The 9,533-nt window shown below is 38.8% G+C and overlaps 2 protein-coding genes across 3 annotated transcripts in view; one reads left to right on the top strand and one right to left on the bottom strand.

Annotated features, from left to right (window-relative positions):
* Nucleotides 1-626: 626 nt before the first annotated feature.
* On the top strand, nt 627-6,144 carry LOC109484578 (phytanoyl-CoA dioxygenase domain-containing protein 1-like). The gene is made up of 11 exons (XM_019787901.1): nt 627-670; nt 1,448-1,591; nt 2,250-2,328; nt 2,761-2,808; nt 2,983-3,038; nt 3,389-3,451; nt 3,704-3,725; nt 4,222-4,347; nt 4,759-4,875; nt 5,192-5,318; nt 5,987-6,144. Exons 1-11 carry the CDS (start codon nt 644-646, stop codon nt 6,036-6,038), a joined length of 861 nt encoding a protein of 286 aa, XP_019643460.1. The 5' UTR covers nt 627-643; the 3' UTR covers nt 6,039-6,144.
* A 221-nt stretch (nt 6,145-6,365) lies between these two features.
* LOC109484583 (ribosome-recycling factor, mitochondrial-like) overlaps nt 6,366-9,533 on the bottom strand; it is a 5,390-nt gene continuing 2,222 nt past the window's right edge. The window contains exons 4-7 of one of the 2 annotated variants that reach the window (XM_019787906.1): nt 8,550-8,668; nt 8,226-8,317; nt 7,655-7,814; nt 6,366-7,096 (exon numbers count right to left, since the gene is read on the bottom strand). In XM_019787906.1, the coding sequence (XP_019643465.1) occupies nt 7,019-7,096; nt 7,655-7,814; nt 8,226-8,317; nt 8,550-8,668 (449 nt within the window). In that variant the 3' untranslated portion in view covers nt 6,366-7,018. The remainder of the gene's footprint in view (nt 7,097-7,654; nt 7,815-8,225; nt 8,318-8,549; nt 8,669-9,533) is intronic. The other variant, XM_019787905.1, reaches the window with a different exon arrangement.

Here is a 9,533-nt window from a genome sequence, read left to right as displayed (position 1 = left end):
ACTATGATATAATGACAGTAGATTTGTAAAAATAATTCACACGAATATTAATGTAGAGTGTTCCCTTTAAATTTGATCTTTTACTGTTGACTTTGTTATTTTACTTTGAAGTAATAATATATAGTGCTGTGGCCCTTCTGTTCCAAACTTTAAGAAATATATACGATTGTGTACTCGCACAGTATTCCAGCGTTTTAGAGGGAGGGGCCAGTCATTCATGATGTGCAGAAAATGTTTTAATTTGTACGATATATTTATGGAGTTTTTTCTGGCACAGTTTTCTGGTAAGGATGAAAGAAAGAATGTATATTTTAAGAATCTGTCCAAAAAGTGATTTCTTCACTGGATGGACTGACCCACTTTGACAAGGGGTGAAATCCTGGGTATCATTTCAATATTTTGGCTGTAGCTCATTAAAACGACCTTCCACTATTTGTACCAAAAGAAACCTGACAAATCCAGTTTTGCAGTGGGGTAAGACTTGAGGTTTGAAATAAAGGAAAAATTTATTTTATAAGTGCTTGTTTCTAGTGGTTTTAGCATAGAATCCCAATGGAAAATCCAGATAGTTAGGATGTGCAACGTAGGAAGAAATCCGCTAGATGGCGCATCAGCACCAAGGACAGGTCAAAGGTGATCCAAGATGGCGACCGCTGAACAAGCAAAACAGGTGAGGTCCTATAAAACTTTGTTTTTCTCACCAATGGCACGACTGAGAATAATTCCCTTTGGTGAAAGACCTTGTAACAGATTTATTCATACTAAAAACAAAAGAAACCTCACAAATAAAGCTCTTTAAGCCGCTTATCAACGTCCAAAGGCACACACGCCCCTCTACTCTGGAAAGATAGAGATTTCGCAATCTTACATGTACTCCAAGGAGCTTCAAAATAGTTTTTCAAGCTACTTTATTGCTTTTACATGCTCAAAACGTAAAAATGGCACATTATCAGACGTCACCTTTTTGTACAGCTGTCATAGAATTCCTCGGTTCTTGTTTTATTGAGTTTTTTTTTGATAAATTACCATCTTGACATGAACACAGTTTGTTTACTGACCCGACCACGGGGTCAACTGAATGCCTACGTGACAGAAAACACATCCTGGCCATCTTGTCTCCAAGCAGATGTAAGGATGAGGGGAAGTTTTTGTAATAGTAGTATTATTAGTACATCCACGTTTACCTTTTATATAATAGTACTTGCTAATCAGTACTTGCAATAGTACTTGCTAATCAGCTAACTTTGATTAAATACCTACCAAGTTCTAACCATGCAACCACCAACTAACCATCAAACCAATCAAGAATTATTGTCTTAACCGGCTCGAATCAACATATTTAAACCGATCAGCCATCCATGAAACCAACTGAAAACATGTGAAAATTTCCCTCTAAAATATAACTTGTCTTCCTAACCCTGCCTGTATCCCTTCTTCCTCCTCTCAGTTCTACGAGCAGGGTTACCTCATCATCGAGGACTTCCTGACGTCAGAGGAGGTGGATGAGGTGCGGGCGCAGACGCAGAAAATCGTGGAGGAGCAGCACAACTCACAGGATCACCCACTCACCACCTTCATAGGTGGGAAAAAGGTAAATCCCCCAAAACATATTCAAACACCTACCTCCCTACCACTCCATCGCATATCAGCTACTGCTGAGGCGAGCCATCATTGTTCTCCATCTGCCTCTATCTTGCGCGGCTCGTTGCGTCCCCTTCCACTCGCAACCCATCACTGCAAGGTCTCTTTCCACTGTTTTTCTCCACGTCATACTAAAAAAATGCCCGCCCCTCTTCCTTTTTCCTTGTGGACACCACGTTAACACCACTTTTGGCAGTCTTTGTCTTGGCATTCTAGATATTCAAACACCTGGCAACCAAGTGTAACAACAGTAGGGTTTAAGCAACGCTAAATGACCCATTCCGATGGGGTCAGGACCTTTTGGGGTAGTTTTTAGCATGCTGGTGTCGTAAGCTAGCTGCCTGGGTTCGGCATGGGAGTCAGGGGTTTTCCTGTTTCATCTCGCTCCTATTTGTTTCACAAGGTTGGCTGATGTTCGGGAGCAGTCAGACAAGATTTAGGCCTTGCCTACCTTTCTATACAAATCTCTATTACACCCTGAGTATGATACTAAGTATTTGAGTCATGAATTTATAAGTCAACTCACACCCTCATCTCATTGTTATGAAGCAAGTCTGAACTGTACATTTTGTAATTTCCAACACAAGATTTTTTTTCTCCAAGCACAGCAGACAACAGACAACTACTTCATGACAAGTGGAGATAAAATCAGGTTCTTCTTCGAGACGGATGCAATTGATGAACAAGGTGAGTATTTGGGACTGAAATATGACGGGTTTTCGGATTTTGCATGTACTTTACTGATGCGAGCAATCGCCATGTCCTCACGGTAGGCAAAAGTGGATAATCTTTGGCTGATTTGCGTACCAATAATTTGCATGTATATGTCTTCAAATAACCGATAATTTGCATATGTCTTCAAATATTTTGTGTATGTATGATATAAACAAAAATTTCATTTATGAGTCTGGTTTGAAAAGTTGTTTGGAATAAATGTCTAATCTTGCTCTCTATCTCATGATTCATGTATTTTAAGAATTCTTGGAAGACCAAAAATGTCATTCCAATTTCTGATGTATTTGTGTGAATCTACTTTTAGTAAATCTTATTGTGTACTTCTGAAAAGTTCTGTTGTTGCCTTACAGGCTTATGCACTAAATTTGTTTATTTATACTTCAGGAAATCTAACAAAGCCAAAAATGGAAGCTCTCAACAAAATTGGCCATGGTGAGTGTAAAAATGTATTTTTTCTTAATAGTATGCATTCTATTGAACAGTCAATGTACAGTCTGCCTATCTGTTGCAGCCATAGATAATGTAAACATTATGCTTCCTGGAGATTGTGTTTACATGCACATCCACATAAAAAATTATGGATATTTTTTTTCATTTTCCATATAGGGCTGCATATTTTAGACCCTGTCTTCAAGAGAGTCACCTTTAGTGAGAAAGTAAAGGTGAGAAACTGTCTGTGAAAAAGTATTTCTCTAAATATGTGGACCTTTCTGTGCCTTTTATGTTGATTTCTTCTTCTTTTGCTTTTCCTTTTGCTGCCTGCTGTAGGTAAGTTGTGAGATGTAGAGATCTCAAGTAAGTAGAGACCTGTATGTCAAATCTGGAATGTGTGGTGTTACTTTGTAGTTAAATGATACACAATTGTAAAATTTGCCAGTCATCTACAAACAAAGTTGTTTTTTTCTCCAATAAACAGTATAGGATGGTACTAGTACACGTGTTATACCAGGGTAGTGCATACATGTCATAATACCCATACTGTCTACTAACTATAGTTTGTTTTCTACTCTAGAATATTGCCAGAAATCTGGGTCTTAAGAATCCTGCTGTTCCTCAAGGCATGGTCATCCTCAAGGTGAGAAAGAAGATTAACTTTAAGGAAACATTCTTTCATTACATCTTTACTAAAATAACCCTTTTCAAATTGTCGTACATGTATTTCAACACAAACAACCTTCTGCTTACATTACCGCATTCTATGAACAGTACTATAACTGCTTAATTGGATGGGGTTTTCTATGTCAAAGATTATGAGATGTAAATTGTACATGTATGACAGTGTATTTTACTTTTTCCCTGTTCTTACATACTTGTGCATGTTTTGCAGCCTCCAAAGATTGGAGCAGTAGGTAGGTTCACATAGACTTTGTATTATTCTTTTTATTATGCAATTTTATCTCCTTGGCAAAGTATTTCTTACTAGTATGGCCTGCCTTGGTTAACTGCCTGTCACATATTCAGTTTGTTAGCTTCTTGGTTGATTATTTAGTTGGTTGGTTAGTTATGAGTGAGAGGGTTGAGGGGATGGTATATATAAGGCCTAGGAAAAAATGTTGTTTCCAGTTACCCGACCGACCCTAGCAAAAAAAAGTATGCTCAGATGCATTTTAGTGCCATATTTACTGTAATTCATTTTGTTGGATCACTGGCAAAAACGTTTTAAAAACAATTAGAAAAGTGATTCTCTTGTCTATACCAACCCTCATTTTTTCAACAGCATAATTATAGGAATCACAACATGAATTCTTCTAGGACCTAATCTTAACAGCTGTCAATGGATTTTTATTAATTTTCAACATGAAACATGTACATTGTAGATAGTTTTTTTTTAACCCCCTCCCCCAGTTACCCCCCACCAGGACTCCACGTTCCTGTACACAGAGCCCATGAGACTGGTGGGATTCTGGATCGCTCTGGAGGACTGCACCACCACTAACGGGTGTTTGTGGTTCATCCCTAAGTCTCACACAGGTAAGGGACTGTTCAGTATTGACCAGGGGGATCAAGTTAGTGTTTATGTATTTACACTACTCAGAAAAAGCAACAGAGGCTGAAACATTTTGAGGGTATGTTAAATTTGACAGCTACTCCAGTGAGAATACATGATTGTGTATGTAAGTTGTATACATGTAAGTCTTAACCTTGGTATAATGATAATAACAAAACTCATATAAATTTTGGCAAGGCTTTAGGGGCAGATGCCTACAAGGCCAAAATGTATGCATGTAACATGTATGTGTAGTTAACAACAGCTTTGTAAAAGCAGCATCACTTTCCATCTGAAACCCAGAACAAATGGTCAGAAAAACAATCACCTGGAATGATGTAAAGTTGTAAGAGTAACCCCTCATGAAGAACATGACAAATTTTTTTGCCCCCCAGACGGCATCACCAGGAGAATGGTGAGAAACCCTGAGGGGTCGGACCCGCCCACTATCTTCAGAGGGGAGGACAGGGACTTCAAGGATGAGGAATTCATACCAGGAGAGGTCAAAAAAGGTCAGATACGGAAGAGTGGTTATCATATGACAAATTTATTCCAATCTTTACCTCACTTGAAAGGGAAAAAATAGATTTGATCCCCAAACTAGAAATTGTGAGCTACAATGAAGAATCGATTGATTCACAATGTGAGTGAAAAATCTTTTAGACTTTCAAACATGTTCCAGATCGTGTGACCTATGCCTTCAGAAGGATTTCAACTTTCACCAGTAGGGGTTGAAAACTTATAATGGCATAAGCCTGGGATTTGAACCCCAAACCCTCTGAACCAGAAGTGGGATCTCTAACACAAGTTGTCCTTCCCTCCGTCCAGGTACCCTGGTGCTGATCCACGGACAGGTGGTTCACAAGAGCGAGGCGAACCACTCGGACAAGTCTCGCCACATCTACACTTTCCACATGTACGAACAGGAGGGGGTGCAGTGGAGCAAGGAGAACTGGTGAGACTCAAGTGAAATTATAATTGCAATAGCAAAACTTGGTGGTCTAAAGACTCTAAGGTCTTGTGGGGTTGTGTGGCGTAGTGGTAGCGCATTTGGCTTAGCTTGGAACCAAAAGGTCCTGGGTTTGAATCCTACCATGTCCCCAATCTTGTGCCCTTGGGAAAGGCACTTTACACGACTCTTCTCACTTCACTCAGGTTAAAATGTGTACCTAGCTTTGGCTAGGGACGTCCTCTCAGAAAGGATGTAAAGCCAGAGGTCCCGTGTTTGGGAGAGCCTCACCTTGAGCATGTCAAATATCCCACCACAGTTATTGAAAAGAGTTGGGCCCTTTCCGGTGTAAGTAGTTCAAACCTTACAGTCGGGTCTCAGTGTTGACATCTTGAAGAGGCAATAGTCACCTGTTATGTCAATCCTTCCACAAATGTGGTAAATCTTAGTAAGGAAAATGGGGGCTGGATATGGTTGCAGTTGATGCTGAGGCTTGATGGCAGCCTGCAATTTGCCTCTATCCTGTGGGCCCACACTAATTCTGCTTAATATATGGTTATTTAATATAATATTATTCCTTTATCATAGCATGATATTCTCAGCTTTGAGCTTTCCAATGATAGCAACATCTTTTTTTAATGTCATTGAAGTCAAAAACTTTATCTGTATTACAGGCAGCAGCCAACAGAGGAGCACCCCTTCCCCAGCCTCTACACCTTCCAGTAAACTTCTCATGAATGTGTCCTGTCTTCAGGAGCAGTTATAAGGCCAGATGATGGAACCACAGCATTTTAAGTCAGAGTCCTTACTTATTTTCAGGACTTTAGGTTCATCTGTGCTGGCAAATGACATTTAGAAGATTTAAATTGCTGTATCTGCAATGTACTTGGAGCATCAATGATTGGATGCTAATGAACTGACTTTAAAAAGCATAATAGATTTTAAAAGAATTATCACTAAGGCAGCATACATGTATGTAACTGATAGTGTCAGGCAGTAATCAGTTATCACAAAGAGGATATTTACAAACAATTGATAACATTTGTAACAAAATGATGATTTATTTTTTTGAAACTAAATCATATCTTAAGATACCACTGCCAGGATATTTGGTCAAGATGACTTAAAACGTCTTTTACAAACTGTACTTTTCTCTCATTCAAACGGGTAACAAAAACATATGATGAAAAAATAAACAGTGTACGGCTGTTCAGACTTACAGTATTAGTTCTATGATTGTAGGTTTGTTGGTGCTTCCATGCATTATCACAGTAAAGATGGTGAACACTGTTTAAACGTTTTGCAAGATGGCTGGGACTGTTGTTATTTCTCTTCTAGGCAGTAACTGTGTCAAAAAAACCTGATGTTTTGAATAAAAGCAATTTTACATTACCTTTGTAGTAGATTTTATGACTGCAATACCTACAATGTATACATACATGTATAGATACATGCAGAATGTCTCGTCTTCATGGCAAACTGACGAAAGAATGTCCATTGCCATCAGTTGCTTAGTACAGAATAAATTGTCTATCTATTACATACAATGGTTGAAATTTAATTCTCTCTGTTCACTTTCATTTCTTAACATCTATTCCTAATGACAGGCAAGTTGATACTGAAGTCTTTTTTTTTAATTTCTTTTCAAGACATTTGATGTTTTACGTATAGAGGGGTAACCTAGTAGACAATTATTTGAAAAAGTCTTATTTTAATAACTCTTTACTCTTTGCTTCTAGTATCTTCTCTGCATTACCATTGAAGTCATCTGTGAGCTGTTGGATCTGGGAAAACAAATTGAACATGTTGGTTAAGAAGAGAAAACTTTCATAGAGCACTGACATACATGCCATCATTGTACCTGCAGTTTTCTACCTGATTAACAGAAGGCATGACAGCACAACATCCCTTCAAGTCAGGAAACTCCAGAAAACCCAATCAATTCCTCTGCATGGTATAACTATAAGTACAAGCGACCTAAGAATACAATGGGAAACTATAATTCTGTGAGCTGTCCTTTCCAAAGCAATCAGAGTACAAGTACATATAAAATATTGTAATTATACGACTAATTGTTACTGAACTGAAGAAGTTGCAAAGACCCCTGACCTACCTCCCCTTGACCTCTTGAAAAACGGCTTAGGCCGAAGAGTTTGTACTGCTACACACATGTATTGTACATTTTCAAGGTGAAATAAAGGTTGAAAAAAAAACATTAAGATGCTTTGAGGAAATCATAACACTGCCTCAAGCAAGGAACAAAAAGATTTGTTCCCCACAAATATACTACATGATAATTTTCATCAGTCTTGAAGAAAACAAAGAAATGAAGGAATCCTCACCTGTTTTTCTACCAGTCTTACTGTGTCTTCTGAGACAGTTGCTTTCGCCTTCTTAGCCTCCTTCATGGCCTGGTTCCTTATGTCTCGGATCTGGTCCTTCGTCTTGTTACAGGCTGCCTTGGCTTTCTTGGCTAGGTTCTCTCGATGTTCCTTAGTAACTCTTCAAACACAGAGAAAGAAATCATTGACAACTACATACATGTGTCGTGCTCTGGAAAAAATCAGGCCCAGGCTGCTCCTATAATACATTGTATAATGTAAATTGCAACATTGCGTGCATTGCAGCTTGCCAGGCAAAATGTACTTCAACATCATCTTGTAAATCTCCACTAATGCTTGCCAGCAAATTCACTAAAAAGTTTTGTCTTTTCCCTTGTCTTTTGGGGGAGACATCTTACACTGCTTTTTACTGGATCCAACCTGTTGGGTGATTATGTCACCTCAAACTGAAAAACAAAAAACAAAAAAAACTTTAGCTTAAGTATGATGGAGACCATCACCAGAGTTTTGGACCCTTAACAAACTGAATGTTACATAGTCTGAGTTACACATTAAAATGACTTTAACTTACTTGGGAATGGGTACCTTGATGGTGTTGCCTTCCTGGATGGGGTTCAAGTTCATCCCTGATTGGCTGATGGCATTCAGGACTGAGGGTATTTCCTGGAAGAAGGAAAATGATACAAGGCATGTGATTGGCTAACAGCAGAAGGCAGTTCCTGGAATGTAGAGTGTACTGAGATGTGATTGGATGTGATGGCAGGGTTTAGAACAAAAACTGCTATTGGCTTATGGCTGTGACCAGTAGAAGTGTAGAATAGTACTGCAAGACTTCTGACCCAGCTGATTCAGGGGTTAAAGTTTAAGGGTAACAGTTAAGGGTATGGTCACTGACCTGTGGTGCCCCAACCATGTTGACATGGTACATCTGTGGATTTTTCATGACGATCTGACCCAAGTGGTTCAGGGGAAATCTTCCATTTATTGTCTGAACTGAGATGCTGTCTAAAGAACCTGCAAAATACAACAGACATACAGAGGATTCCTTATAATTAGGCCACACCAATTTATTTTCTTGGTTAACGGATTTTTGTAGAAAAAAAATGGAGCGGGCGGGCGAAAAAAAAATAAAAATAAAAATTTGATACTACCTGCCATACAGCCATGTACAAATGTAGTGTGAAATCCAGACTGCTTATTAAGTTACGAAAATACTGGGAAAGAAACAAAAGACAAGAGAGGATGTACTGTATTGTGTTTTATTTGCTATCCACACCATTGGGTTGATAATCTTTTTCGTACACGAGCAAAAACATTATGCAGAAAACAAGTTTTAGCATGTTAACAGTTACTACAGTACTTCCAAGTTCCACCATCATCATATGTACTCTAAAACATGACACGAATGTTAACTCTCACAAGCAATTTCATAGTCACAACAACTTTAAAGGGGACAAAATTTATTCAATTTTACATGTACTGTACCTAGATTCTGCCTTGATCCAAAGTTCCAGCTTTCTCAAACAATTTAAGCTTCCGCCACAATTTTTGTCCGCCATATGCAGAACAAAAACAAATGACTGAGCCAACATGGTTCCAGAACATCGCATCTGATTGGCCAGAAAGTAAAACAATCCACGATTGGCTACTTTACGTCATGTGACTATGTGTGCAGGAGCGCCTCTAGCGACATTGGTATCAACTGCAGCAATTTCATTGGGTCTCCCTGTTCAGGGCCTGTGGGGTCTAAACTATGACGTTTTTTATTTTTATTTACATTCGGCAAAAAAAGCAAGCGGCGAATCCGTTAACCAAGGAAATAAATTGGTGTGGCCTAATGGATTTTTCTAGAAAAATAATGGAGCGGGCAGGCGAAAAA

This window comes from Branchiostoma belcheri, unplaced genomic scaffold, assembly GCF_001625305.1.
Source record: "Branchiostoma belcheri isolate BF01 breed outbred unplaced genomic scaffold, Haploidv18h27 scaffold7, whole genome shotgun sequence".
Taxonomy (NCBI): domain Eukaryota; kingdom Metazoa; phylum Chordata; class Leptocardii; order Amphioxiformes; family Branchiostomatidae; genus Branchiostoma; species Branchiostoma belcheri.
This window is presented reverse-complemented; position numbering and strand designations above follow the sequence as displayed.

Excerpts from the sequence above, each read along its gene's own strand:
- LOC109484578 (XM_019787901.1), top strand. The coding sequence starts at position 644 with ATGGCGACCGCTGAACAAGCAAAACAG. Across the intron at positions 3,726-4,221 it reads TCCAAAGATTGGAGCAGTAG|TTACCCCCCACCAGGACTCC; the intron begins GTAGGTTCACAT and ends CCCCTCCCCCAG. Across the intron at positions 4,876-5,191 it reads ACCAGGAGAGGTCAAAAAAG|GTACCCTGGTGCTGATCCAC; the intron begins GTCAGATACGGA and ends CCCTCCGTCCAG.